At 40.8% G+C, this 15014-nt stretch overlaps 1 protein-coding gene across 1 annotated transcript in view; it reads left to right on the forward strand.

Moving 5' to 3' along the window:
- CDK12 (cyclin dependent kinase 12) overlaps nucleotides 1-5628 on the forward strand; it is a 246187-nt gene extending 240559 nt beyond the window's left edge. The window contains exon 14 of the mRNA XM_030220778.1: nucleotides 5343-5628. Within this exon, the coding sequence (XP_030076638.1) occupies nucleotides 5343-5368 (26 nt within the window). The 3' untranslated portion in view covers nucleotides 5369-5628. The remainder of the gene's footprint in view (nucleotides 1-5342) is intronic.
- Nucleotides 5629-15014: the final 9386 nt, after the last annotated feature.

Below are 15014 nucleotides of genomic sequence, written 5' to 3' on the forward strand. Positions count from 1 at the left end.
ATAAACTGAGTGCTCTCAGTATGGACCCTAAAGCAACTGACTGGGTTAGAAACTTGTTGAGTGGAAGGCAACAGGTTAGTCGAACATGGAGTTCACTCTGAGGAAAGGGATGTTACCAGTAGTGTGTTGCAAGGATTGGTTCTTAGTCTGGTTCTTTTTAATATATTTGTAAATGATAGGGCGGAGGAGCTGTCAGGTAAGGCTTGCCTCTTTGCAGGTTATATCAAAATATGCAGTGGGGTAGATACCCAGAGGGTATGGATAACAAGAGGAGGCATGTAGCTAAGCTTGAAGAATGGCCCTAAGTTTGGCAGCTAAGATTTAATGTTAAAAAATGCAGGGTCATGCATTTCGGCTGCAAAAACCCAAGGGAGAGGTACAGTATAGGGGTGAAGTACTTCTGTGCATGAAAGAAGAGTGGGGTTTGAGTGATCATTTCTGGTGATCTTGACTATAAACAGAAAAGGTGTTAGCAAAAGCCAGATGGATGCTTGGGTGCATAGGGAGAGGAATGGTCAGTAGGCCAGCAGGAAAAGAAGTGCTGGTGACTTTGTATAACTCTCTAGTTTGACCTCATATAGAGTGCTGTGTACAAATCTAGAGACCACATCTTTCAAAAAGATGTAAACAGGATAGAGATGGTCCAGAGGGTGACTACTAAAATGATCTATGGTCTTCAACATAAAGCATAAGGGATCAGACTTAAAGATCTCAATATGTATACTTTAGAAGAAAGGTGGGAGAGGGGAGATATGTTAGAGACATTTAAATACTTCTGTTGCATAAATGCACTACAACAGATGTCTCAGTTGAAAGGAAGTCCTGGAATTAGGAGGTGTAGGAAGCAGGTCAAAGGGGATAGACTCAGGAGTAATCTAAGGAAATACTTCTGTACAGAAAGGGTGGTGGATGCTTGGAATGGCCTCCCAGTGGAAGTGGTGGAGACTGTATCTGAATTCAAGAAAGTGTAGGAGATGTATCGTAGGATCTCTAAGGGCGAAAAAGGGATAGTAGACAGTATGAATTGGCAGATTTGATAGGCCATATGGTCGTTCTCTGGAATCATTTTCTATGTTTCTTTCATGACTAAATGTCCACCAGATGTCACTACAACACAAGAAAGAGAGGCCTCTCAAGCTCCCAGTGGACAGGGTGTATGAGATTTTGGGACACAAGACACTTTGTAGGCCATAGCAGCCTGAGTTCCTGCCAGCGTTCCAATTTCTCACTGGTCTAGCAAGGTGGGATACACAGAGATACTGTAGAATTGCTGTTTATCAATGAGAATCGTAGAAGCCTGTCTTCTCTACTCCTCTTCAGTTGTAAATCACGGGCTATGTCTACTGTGCTACAGCTGTGGAATAAATAAGAGCACCAAACTGACTCTCGTTCTCTTTATATAAGATGAAATCTGTAATCATATCTCAGCCATTTTCTTACTCTAACAGCAGAAAGCAGGAGAGTCTACAGAGCTCTCACATTCTGATTCATGGAAACTCGGCATTGAATGTAATAGAACTGAGGCTGCAGTCTGCACTTTATCCTCACATAGGCAGTGTAGACCACTGAAAGAAAAACACTGGGAGAGAGAGAAAAAAATCATTCTGCAACCTCATAACTCTGCTCCCCCTCCTCCTGTGCACTACTGACCCTGCAAAGCCTCACAGCTTTGCAGTAACCCCCCACCCAACCACCACCACATGCATTACCAATTTTGCATAGCCTTACAGCTCTGCTCCCTGCCACCACCTGTGCTCTGCCGACCCTGCAAATCCTTACAGCTGTGCTCTCCCCTTCTCCTAGGCACAAACAATCCTGCAAAGCCAAACAGCTCTGCCCTCTCCCCTCATGCACTCCTGGACTTAGTTGTCAATCAAAAGGATCTCATCAGCATTGATGCTGCTTATTGAATGGAGGACAATTCTGAACTGCACAGTCTGCTATATAGATTGTATTCAATTCAAGGATTAGATGGATACACAGTTGCTTTGTTGCTTTGACATTTGTCCATCAGTGATGACTCACACTTGTTTCATCTGATGCCACTCTGTTCTGTCCTGTATGAATGAACAGAGGTCAGATTTTGTGAAACTTCACACCATCATGTGGGTTCTTAAATAGTTTTTAAAATTTTTAAACTGGTCTCCTTGCAGTCATTTTTCATTTACTAATTGCATGGGGAAATTATTTTGAGAATAGTAAGCATTGTCTATATGTACAATGTTGCCAGATCAACAAAGCTGAGCTATTAGCATTGCTTCAATACCTGTCATACTGCATGTGTGAAGTACCTTGATGTCAAGAATTCTATCTTCCTATACCATACTGGCAGTTTTGTGGAGGCAATATGAATGGAGATGATCTTAAGTCCAAAACTTGCATCCATAAACTAGTCATGAAGACAGCTTTATAGTAGACTTCTAGCTCTCTGTCATCATATGCACATTCTTATTCCTAAGATAATACCTCAGATGTCCAAATGCAAAACTTTCCTTGGCTAGTCTGCGTCTATCAACATTGATATTGATGGCGTCAGACAAGAAGCTGCTGAGATAACTGAACTTGTCAACAGCTGTTAACTTGGTGTCTCTGGTATGCAGTTTTGGCACAGATGGGTTATGTGTTGGAAAGGACTGCTGTACAACCGCAATTGTTTGAGGCTCAGAGATAATCCAAAACATTGAGACTATGACACAAAACATTGTTGAATTTCATGTAACAGAAGGTGAAAAAGCTCACATTGTTGTATAACCTTTGTTTTAGCTTGCAGCTGCCTAAGATTACAGATATCACCATCAAAATGAAATTCTAAGGTTCCTCAAGTTGCAGTTTTTATAATACCAAACAGAAGTAGAGATGAGGAAAACAATTTCTCACCCACATCCAACTCATAAATCCTCATACCTTAATGGTTAGAGCACCCAGCTAGGAATTGGGGGAAGCCAGGGTTTTAAATTCTACTGACACACATTGTGCTCTTCAGCAAGTCAATTAACCCTCATTGCCTCAGATGCAAATTTAGATTGTAAGCTCTCTCTAACTTGCCTTGCTGTACTATGAAAGTCACAAGCTAAATCCTGATCTATTTACTCAAGCAACCAGTTTTTCTAAGCATGTCCCAGAGTCCATCCCTACTAACAGAACTGAAGGGATAGAGCTACAACTACAACAGGAGATCTTAGTGTCACCCATTTCTTTTGTTACTGTCCACATAATACTTCTACCAGCAAAGAAGTCATGTTGGCTCTAAGGAATGATTCTATTATTTCCCACTTGCTTTGACAGCCCATTGATAAGGACATATGCCAGGATTTTGACTACTGATCTGCAAAGTATTACCATAATGATCGCAAAATGTTGGATAACCCTTATGTTTGAAGATGCGAATAATGAGTGTTCTTTAAATCTTGAGGTGCTGCATCCTCTTGCCAAATATGAAGGAAAAACTTAGACAATTGGCAAGCCAGCTGGTGACCACTGAATTTAAACATTTCAGTGACAGATCAACCTCACTGGGTGCTTTTCCAGATAACAGCTGCTTGATGGCTTTCAACACTTCATCCATCAGAAAAGGGCATGCCAGGTCTGCTTCAGCCCACGGAGGTATTTCATCATAACAGAATGTGTTCACAAGAAGAAGGCTGGTTGAACACCTCATGAAAATGCTCTGTCTGATGCACTGAGATCTTGACATTGTTCATGATCAAAACATCCATTTGTGAGCGAATGTGTGTACTACTGCTCAAAAACTACTTAGGTCATATACATAAGTACATAAGTATTGCCATACTGGGACAGACCAAAGGTCCATCAAGCCCAGCATCCTGTTTCCAGCAGTGGCCAAGTCAGGTCACAAATACCTGGCAATATCCCCCAAAAGTACAAAACATTTTATGCTGCTTATCCCAGAAATAAGCAGTGGATTTTCCCCAAGTCCATTTTAATAATGGTCTATGGACTTTTCCTTTAGGAAGACATCCAAACCTAAAAAACACCGCTAAGTTAACCGCCTTTACCACATTCTCTGGCAACAAATTCCAGAGTTTAATTACACGTTGAGTGAAGAAAGGTTTTCGCCTATTCATTTTAAGTTTGTTACTTTGTAGCTTCATTGCATGCCCCCTAGTCCTAGTATTTTTGGAAAGAGTAAACAGATGCTTCACATCTACCTGTTCCACTCCACTCATTGTTTTATAGACCTCTATCATATCTCCCCTCAACCGTCTTTTCTCAAAGCTGAAGAGCCCTAGCAGCTTTAGCCTTTCCTATTTGGGAAGTTGTCACATCCCCTTTATCATTTTCATCGCCCTTCTCTGCACCTTTTCTAATTCCACTATATCTTTTTCGAGATGCAGTGACCAGAATTGAAAACAATATTCGAAGTGCGGTCACACCATGGAGCGATACAAAGGCATTATAACGTCTTCATTTTTGTTTTTCATTCCTTTCCTAATAATACCTAAGATTCTATTTGCTTTCTTAGCCACCGCAGCACACTGAGCAGAAGGTTTCAACGTATCATCTACAATGACACCTAGATCCCTTTCTTGGTTATTGACTCCTAACGTGGAACTTTGCATTACATAGCTGTAATTCAGGTTCCTCTTTCCCGCATCCATCACTTTGCAGTTGCTCACATTAAACGTCATCTGCCATTTAGATGCCCAGTCTCCCAGTCTCGTAAGGTCCTCTTGTAATTTTTCACAATCCTCTTGCGATTTAACAACTTTGAATAACTTTGTGTTGTCAGCAAATTTAATTACCTCACTAGTTACTTCCATCTTTAGGTCATTCATAAATATGTTAAAAAGCAGCAGTCCCAGCACAGACCCCTGGGGAACCCCACTAACTACCCTTCTCCATTGAGAATACTGACCATTTAGCCCTACTTTCTGTTTTCTATCTTTTAACCAGTTTTTAATCCACAATAGGACACTACCTCCTATCCCATGGCTCTCTAATTTCCTCTGGAATCTTTCATGAGGTACTTTGTCAAACGCCTTTTGAAAATCCAGACACACAATATCAATTGGCTCACCTTTATCTACATGTTTATTCATCCCTTCAAAGAAATGTAATAGATCGGTGAGGCACGATTTCCCTTCACTAAATCCATGTTGGCTTTGTCTTATGTATTGTGCAGCATTTAGTTTCTTTGCATATTCCTTCTTATATGAGTGTGCACAGGAAAACATTTTTTTCAGTTTATTATTCTTATTAAGCATTTTCAGTTCATTTCTTATATTTGTTTTAATAATTTTTTTAATATGCATGAACCAATTGTATGTGTTAATTTATAGGTCAATGTGCACTAAATCAATTTATATGCACTATTTTTTAAGGCACACTATTGAATGCATATTCCTAACAGATGGAGCAATGGAAAGAACAAGGTGCTATGTACAAGCAATTACAGTTGGAAGTGTTTTGGAGACAATCAAAGACCAAAATCACAGTATCTAGTGATGATATAATCTGTTTTTTGCTGGTGTTTGGTAGTGTGGTATACCCACATATTCTTATGCCTATTGGCTTGTTGAAAGATCAGGTTGGTAATGACCAATTTATGCCTTTCCAGAAGCAGTGCATTAGAATTTTCATTACCTGCACCATAGTACCCCATCATTCTTGCTCATATGTTGTAATTTCATCCAACGTGTATTAAAATGTTAACACAAACAGCTTGTGTGTGTTTGGTAAAAGAGAAATTATTTTATGCAGGAGCTCACAAAATTTTTTTTTTTTTAATTTCACCAACAACCAGCATGGTTGTAGTATATGCACTGATGACACTGCAACCTAACCTGCCCCATCGAAGGTGTGCTGCTGTTACCTGTGCAAATTAAAATCGCATGGGAAAATCCACTGCTGATTCCTGGGATAAGCAGCATTTATTTATTTATTTATTTATTTATTTATTGCATTTGTATCCTACATTTTCCCACCTCTTTGCAGGCTCAATGTGGCTTACAATACATCATGAATAGTGGAGATATATATGAAATAAACATTTAGTATTACATAAGGATCTTGGGTAATATGATAATGATAAAGCATGATTATTAATATAACAAGCAAATAGTAAAGACAATTCTGGATATATGTGAAGGAGTTCATATTTGTTGGTCTTTGTAGTATGCCTTGTTAAAGAGATGGGTCTTCAATAGTTTGCGGAAGTTAGTTCATAGATCGATTTTAAGTTGCGCGGCACCGCGTTCCAGAATTGTGTGCTCAAAAAGGTTGGCGCGTGCATTAGTTTGTATTTTAGCCATTTGCAGTTGGGGAAATGACGGTTGAGGAATGTGCGGGATGATGTCTTAGCATTCGTAGGTGGTAAGTCTATCAGGTCTGACATGTAGGCTGGGGCATCTCCATGAATGATTTTGTGGACCAGGGTACATATTTTGAACGTGATGCGTTCTTTAAGAGGGAGCCAGTGCAGCTTTTCTCGTAGGGGTTTAGCACACTCCTATTTTGTTTTACCGAATAGGAGTCTAGCTGCCGTGTTCTGGGCGGTCTGAAGTTTCTTGATTATTTGTTCTTTGCAGCCAGCATAGAGTGCGTTGCAGTAGTCTAAATGACTAAGTACGATTGATTGTACCAGGCCTCAGAAGACAGTCCTTGGGAAGAAAGGTCTTACTCTTTTTAGTTTCCACATTGAGTGGAACATCTTCTTGGTTGTGTTTTTTGCGTGATTTTCAAGTGTTAGGTGTCGATCAATGGTGACTCCAAGAATTTTTAGAGTTTCCGAGATTGGAAGATTCAGTGTAGGTGTGTTAATGGTGGTGAATTTGTTCATGTTATGTTGAGAGATGAGTATTAGGCATTGGGTTTTTTCTGCATTGAGTTTCAGCCGAAATGCGTCCGCCCATGAATGCATGATATGTAGACTTTGGTTGATGTCGTTGGAAATTTCCTTTAAATCTTGTTTAAATGGGATGTGGATCACTACGTTGTCTGCGTATATGTATGGGTTTAGGTTTTGGTTTGATAGTAGTTTGGCCAAGGGTATCATCATTAAGTTGAATAAGGTCGGTGAGAGGGGGGATCCCTGTGGGACTCCACATTCAGGTGTCCATGTGGCTGATGTAGTTGAATTAGATGTCACTTGGTATGATCGTGTGGTTAGGAACCCCTTGAACCAATTGAGAACGTTGCCTCCAATTCCGAAGTACTCGAGGATATGTAGTAATATTCCATGATCAACCATGTCGAAGGCGCTAGACGTCAAATTGTAAAAGTAGTATGTTCTTGCCAGTTGCAATCATTTATTTGAACTTAGTCATTAGAGTAACTAGTACTGTTTCAGTACTGTGGTTGGTTCGAAATCCTGACTCGGTGTTGTGTAGTATTGAAAATTTGTCTAAATAGTTATTGAGTTGTTTGGTTACCATCCCTTCCATTAGTTTGGTTATTAAGGGAATGGATGCTACTGGTCTGTAATTGGTTAGTTCATTAGCATTTTTCTTTGCGTCTTTGGGTATGGGGGTGAGTAGAATGTTTCCTTTCTCCTTCGGGAAGAGTCCATTTTGTAACATATAGTTCAAATGGTTCGTTAAGTCTGTTATAAATTGTTGAGGGGCATATGTCTAATTTGCAGCGAGATTTGGTGAATCTTTTGAACGTTTGTGAGATGAGATCCTCCGATAAAATCTCGAAGTTGGTCCAGGTTCTGTCTGCTGGGTATACACCAGGGTCTGGATCTAGGCAATCTAGGAGTACAGTGTAGTCAATGGTGCTGACAGGTACTTGTGATCTGGATTGGCTACTGTTGGAAACAAGATCCTGGGCTTGATGGATCTTTGGTCTGTCCCAGTATGATGATGCTTATGCACTTATATGTACTTAATATTTTCACAAGTGATATCTTGATGGCAAAATTGACTCCTTGCAATGAAGAACCTTTTGAATAACCAGCAAAGTAAAACATAACCAGCTCCAGCCTCTGGCCAGATATTCATGTTTCACTGAGGGATGATAGGTCAGAGTTGTGGCTTTCAAGTCCCTAGCTATGATGGTAGTCCTGTGTTCATTTCTAGGAGTGCCCATGTTTGGTAGTTTATTTTTCCCAGGCATATATTTCAAGAAGAACAAAACGGGGAAACTCTGTTGTGAAAAATTATCCTGTTTTTCTATGTAAAAAAATGTTTCTTTTGGTGGACAAATAGTATTTTCCTTTGAATCTACTGTTAGTTTTGGTATACTGTATGCTTAAACCATAAGCAATAAGGGGCAATTCTTGTTGCCAGACTCATGCATGCTGAGCACTATTTTCTAAAAACGTGCATAATTGTTTTTATAGAATAATAGTATAAATTGGCAGAAATGTGCCTACATTTAGGTGCAGCCATTCATGCCATATGAATAGCAGGCATAATTGTAGCACTGTAGCGTGTAAGTTAAGTGTCTAAATGTTGAACATGCCCATACCCCACATGTGCCTCACCCTGAGCACAGCCCCTTGCGTAAACGTGCTAAGCGAGTTATAGAATACTGCTTAGTGCCCAATTTGCACTTGTATACATGACTGTCATAATTATGCACATAAGTGCTAGTAGTCTATAATTTATATTCACACTTGGTGCATAAGTGTTGGTGCCAAGTTATAGAATGAGGAGAAATAGGGCAATTTTATAAAGTACATACTAACAGTTACATGTGTAATTCATTAGACTAGTGGAGATGCAGAATATTATTGTAGAATTATATTGTTATTGTAGGTAATTGAAATCACCCATTATTATACTGTTGCCCAATTTGCCTGCTTTCCTAATTTCTGTAAACATTTCTTCATTTGTCTGTTCATTCTGTCCTGGCAGACAGTAGTACAGCCCTACAAGAATGCTTCACACATGGAATTTCTATGCATAATTTATTATTTATTAGGATTTATTTACCATCTTTTTGAAGGAATTCAGTCAAAATGGAGTACAATAAAAATAAATCAAACATGAGCAATAGACAATTACAGCAGTAAAAATACTCAACAATACAAAATAGGGCATAGTATACTACTTACAATGTCAACACAATGCATATTGGAACATTTTAATTTACAGTGTAGTAAGGTATAAGCAAAAATGGAACGTATAGATAGGTAAGGCAGTGTTAGAAAATAAGGTGACTAATTTAAAGAAACGTGCATATGAGGTCAGAGAGCCGGTTAAATGTTATCTCAGCTAGGGTAGGAGTGGATAAACATGTCCTGCTGCAGTATGGGCAGCCTGTGTCACGCAATTGTATGTGTGAGTGAGACTAACAAGTTATTTACTTCCATTAAAGGCCTGGTTGAAGAGCCAAGCTTTCACCTGCTTCCTGAAGTAGAGATAGTCTTGTGTTAAGTGGAGCCTTTCAGGGAGTGCATTCCAGAGTGTGGGGGCTACTCCGGAGAAGTCTCGTTTGCGGGTATCACATCGTGTAATGTCTTTTGGAGAGGGAGTGGTTAGTGATAGTCCTGGAGAGGACCTTAGTGTCCTTGGAAGTGTGTAGAGGATCGTCCTATTCTTCAGGTACTCTGGGCCATTTCCTTTCAGGGCCTTGAAGATCAGACTTGGCATTTTTAATTTAGCCCTGTATTGTACTGGTAGCCAGTGAAGTTTTTGCAAAAATGGTGTGATGTGGTCACGTTTCTTGCAACCTTCTATTAGTCTTGCTGCAGCATTCTGAATCAATTGGAGCTGGTGCAGGCCCTTTGTAGTCAGACTGTTGTAGAGTGTATTATTTATTTATGCGTTACATTTGTATCCCACATTTTCCCACCTATTTGCAGGCTCAATGTGGCCAGTAATCTAGTCTTGATGTTATCATGGCATTCACAACTGGGATAAGATTTACCTTCTCAATGTAAGGAGAGAGGCAGCATAGCTGTCGCAAATAGTAGAAGCAGCTCTTGAAGGTTGCTTGGATTTGAGGAATCAGAGATTCCATGCTGCTATTTCATGTAGAATGTTAATTTTATTTCACTCAATTCCCTCTTTAACATATAGTGCAACCCCCCCGTCCAATTTGATCCTCTCTATCATTGCAATACAATTTGTACCCTATTAACACAGTGTCCAATTGATTGTCCTCTTTCCACCAACTCTCTGAGATGCCTATTATGTCTACCTCATCATTTAGTGCCATATACTCTTAACTCTTCCATCTTATTTTTTAGGCTTCTAGCATTTGTATACAGGCATTTTAAATTGTGTTTTTCCCTTGCATCTACAAGCTGCTTAGAAGTTAAAGGAGATAATGTGCATCCTTTACCCTGCACTTTCCTTAAACATACCTGGCATCCTTTCAGCATTGCTGAAACCTCTCTACTGGAATTCCCTTAATGTCCTGTTTCAATAATATTCTTCAATGATACTCCACACAGAACCATGCGTTCCTGGTGACTGTCGGCTCCCCCCCCCCCCCCCCCATTCTAGTTTAAAAGCTGCTCTATCCTTTTAAAAGTTAGTGCCAGCAGTCTGGTTCCATCTCTGTTAAGGTAGAGTCCATCCTTTCGGAACAGGCTCCCCCTTTTCCAGAATGTTGCCCAGTTCCTAATAAATCTAAATCCCTCATCCGTGCACCATCATCTCAAACACACATTGAGACTTCAGAGCTCTGCCTGCCTCTTAGGTCCTGCACATAGAATGGGGAGCATTACTGAAAATATTATCCTGGAGTATCTGAACTTCATCTTTTTAAGAGCCTAAATTTGGCTTCCAGAAGCTCACTCCCACATTTGGTACCAAGACAGCTGGCTCCTCTCCAGCACTATCTAAAATCCTATCTAGGTGACACATGAGGTCTGCCTCCTTCGCACCAGGCAGGCAAGTGACCAGGTGATCCTCACGTCCACCAGCCACCCAGTTATCTACATACCTAATCATCAAATCACCAACTAGAACAGCTGTCCTAAACCTTGCCTCCTGGGCAGAAGTTCTTGGAGACATATCCCCAGTATGAGAAGATAGTTCCTCGCTGTGAAAGGATAGTTCATCCCTTGTTGGACAGGACCTGGGTGATGCTGTCTCTTTGGGAAACTCACTCCTCCAAGGCAGCACAGGGGCTGCCAGACTGGAGGTGGGACTTCTCTACAATGCCCCTGTAGGTCTCCTCTATGTGCCTCTCTGTCTCCCTCAGCTCCTCCAAGTCTGCTACTCTAGCTTTAACAGAATGGACCCGTTCTCTGAGAGCCAGGAGCTCTTTCCATCGGACACACACAAACAATGTATCAGCTAACAGTTATCAAGAAGAAAAATCCAAATACCTGACTCTGCAAACATGAAGAATAGGTTCAAAAAAAGAAAAAACATCTTTAACTTCTTAGACAAGACACTGCCTTCATTTACTACAACCTAAGCACTTTCCTACCCGCTTCTTCTCACCTCCAATTCAGTGTTTGGCACCTCGTCCGATTCAAAGTTCATCTCTCCTGGGCACTTGATTTATAGCTGAAATGCCGACAATATTTTTTTTATGCTGCTGAGTGATTTTAAATTTTATTTCATGATATATATGTATGGGAAGCTTTGAAATACATTTTTAAAAGCTGTCAAAAATCATGCACATATAGACAGTCATAGCATTTGCTATTGATTTTATATAGAGATATCTACCATAAGCAAAAAATAAAGGCATATAGGGCTAGATTCTATATATATATATGACATCTGAAAATTCTGCATGGGAAAAATATGCCTAGGTGTATTCTCTATAGTACACCTAAATTTTAAAGAATAGGCTTAAATTTACATGCAGTATACAGAATTACACCGTGTGACCAAATTTAGTTGTGACCATTTAAACCATGTTTTACTTGGCGTAGATCCCAGCACCTAAATTAGGTGCAGAGCAGGTATATTCTATGACAAAGCACATATATTTTAGAAATGCCCACACCCTGCTTATGGTCATGCCCCCTTTTCAACTATGTGACTTAGAAATTTACATGCACCACGTTACAGAATACACTTAGTGGTGCGCATAAATCTTAATGTCAATTAGTGCTGATAATTGCTTGTTAACATCCAATTAACAGTGCCAATTAAGTTGCACGCATTGTTATAGAATATGCTTTGATTTCCACACAGAAATTAAGGCACGTTATATAGAATCCTGGGGATAGCGCAGCACTGAAATCCACAATACACCATTGCAAATAACAAACCAAGCTTTGGAGCACTGACAAATACATATCAATATAACCCTCCCCCCTTCACAGACCCCTCAAAAATGCTCCAACCCCCATCCCTCCCCTGATCCCATCCTAACAGAAAGAATGCAAAAACCAAGGAGGTTTATTAAACCCATATAAACTTCAAAAGTTTGCTATTGTTTTCTATAGCGTCTGCGAATGTTTGAGGTAACTCATTATGGCAGCAGGCTCTGCCCACTGCCTTCAGCCCAGATAAAGGGCCAGATAGGCTCATGCCGTCTCCTGTCATAAAACCTCCTTGGTCACCACCATTCAATACACATTTCTGCCAATGATGGACAAGTTTTTAAAAGCTGTCTTGAAAGCACTGCACATCTTGTCTCTTCAACCAGTTGCTCACAGTGCTTTCCACCTCTTCATTTGAGTTGACAGATGCCCCTGAAGGTATTCCTTCAATTTTGGAAAAAGATGGAAATCTTATGGCACTAAGTCTGGGATGTAGACGGATGGGGTAAGACTGTGAGACCTGTTTTCACAATTGCCTCTGTGGTGTTTCATGCTGTGTGAGGCTTAGCATTGTCATTTTGCAACAAAATTTCATTCTTGTACTTCCCAACTCAATCATTCTTTCAAAATTTTCAGAGTTGCAGTGTAACACTTTTGAGTGGTCCTCTGATGGCCCTTTATGAGTTTATCATCCTTTGTCATATGAGAGTTGTCAGTTTTTGTCATGGGCCAACCAATTCATTTTTGATCACACAAATCAGCCCTTCCCAGTCCACAGCCTTTACATTTTTTTGGCCAAGCAGTGCACAGTACTCACATTAACACAGTGTTCACCATAAACAACCTGCATGTAGCGGTGAATTTCAATTGAAGGGACTCCTTCAACAGTCAGAAATTCTATAATGGCATGTTACTTAAATCACACATGATTATTATTATTAGTAGTAGTAATGGTAGTAGTAGAAGTCAAAAAATCTGGACTGTTTGGGAATCGGGTCAGTCTGGAATTTTTGGATTTTCTGGATTCTCATGCAGAAAGGAGAAAAGACAGCTGGGGCAGAAGGGAGACAAGTAATTGCATTATGTAGCTATAATTTGGGTTCCTCTTTCCCACATGCATCACTTTGCACTTGCTCACATTAAACGTCATCTGCCATTTAGACGCCCAGTCTCGTAAGGTCCTCGTGTAATTTTTCACAATCCTCTTGCGATTTACTGTGGGAAACTGCGTGCACCAACTTCGGAACTAATGCTGGGCGCCCGCACTATCTTAGCTGTAGGGTCGATTTGGCACAAGCTACCTGCACAGTAGCCCTTCCATGACTTAGTAAAAGAGCCCCTTAGGGCACTATTTTGCAGCCTATTCATTATGTATATTAGTGGGTCATATGTATGTAGCGGAGGCATATGCAGTGGGGCTTTGCTGCTTCCCTCTGGGCCAGCTGCGCCATGGGCATTTATGCTCGCTAGACCATACCCTTCAAGCCCACTGGATTCCCATCTACTACTAGCACCTTTGCTTGGACCTCCCTTCCAATTGGGCCCTCTTAAAACTCCAACGCAAAAACAAAACACTTTTACAATTGCAATATCTGTATCCACAGGTATACCTTGTGCTCTTCAATGAAATTATCATGGAGTAAAAAGACCTCATTGTATATCAGACACACCTCTATTTGAAAGACCAACAATCATAAATACAGAGGGTTCCTTTTAATCATCAATCAGAAAAAAACTCCATTCATCAATTTTCACAAAGCCACAAGGTTATCTCCGCAAGATACAACATCAAGAGGAGAGGCATCACTAATAAAATAAACTCAAAAACCAAGAAAAAAAAAGAAAAAGTTAGTATAATATAGTAACATAGTAGATGATGGCAGAAAAAGACCTGCACAGTCCATCCAGTCTGCCCAACAAGATAACTCATATTTGCTGCTTTTTGTGTATACCCTACTTTGATTTGTACCTGTGCTCTTCAGGGCACAGACCGTATAAGTCTGCCCAGCACTATCCCCGCCTCCCAACCACCGGCTCTGGCACAGACCGTATAAGTCTGCCCAGCACTATCCTCATCTCCCAACCACCAGTCCCGCTGCCCACCACCAGCTCTGGCACAGACCGTACAAGTCTGTCCAGCACTATCCCCGCCTCCCAACCACCAGCCCTGCCTCCCGATCTTGACTAAGCTCCTGAGGATCCATTCCTTCGGCACAGGATTCCTTTATGCTTATCCCACGCATGTTTGAATTCCGTTACCGTTTTCATTTCCACCACCTCCCGCGGGAGGGCATTCCAAGCATCCACTACTCTCTCCGTGAAAAAATACTTCCTGATATTTTTCTTGAGTCTGCCCCCCTTCAATCTCATTTCATGTCCTCTCGTTCTACCACCTTCCCATCTCCGGAAAAGGTTCGTTTGCGGATTAATACCTTTCAAATATTTGAACGTCTGTATCATATCACCCCTGTTTCTCCTTTCCTCCAGGGTATACATGTTTAGTTCAGCAAGTCTCTCCTCATACGTCTTGTAACGCAAATCCCATACCATTCTCGTAGCTTTTCTTTTCACCGCTTCAATTCTTTTTACATCCTTAACAAGATACGGCCTCCAAAACTGAACACAATACTCCAGGTGGGGCCTCACCAACGACTTATACAGGGGCATCAACACCCCCTTTCTTCTGCTGGTCACACCTCTCTCTATACAGCCTAACAACCTTCTAGCTATGGCCAGCGCCTTGTCACACTGTTTCGTCGCCTTCAAATCCTCAGATACTATCACCCCAAGATCCCTCTCTCCGCCCATACCTATCAGACTCTCCCCGCCTAACACATACGTCTCCCGTGGATTTCTATTCCCTAAGTGCATCACT

Source organism: Microcaecilia unicolor, chromosome 12 (genome assembly GCF_901765095.1).
Source record: "Microcaecilia unicolor chromosome 12, aMicUni1.1, whole genome shotgun sequence".
Classification (NCBI taxonomy): Eukaryota; Metazoa; Chordata; class Amphibia; order Gymnophiona; family Siphonopidae; genus Microcaecilia; species Microcaecilia unicolor.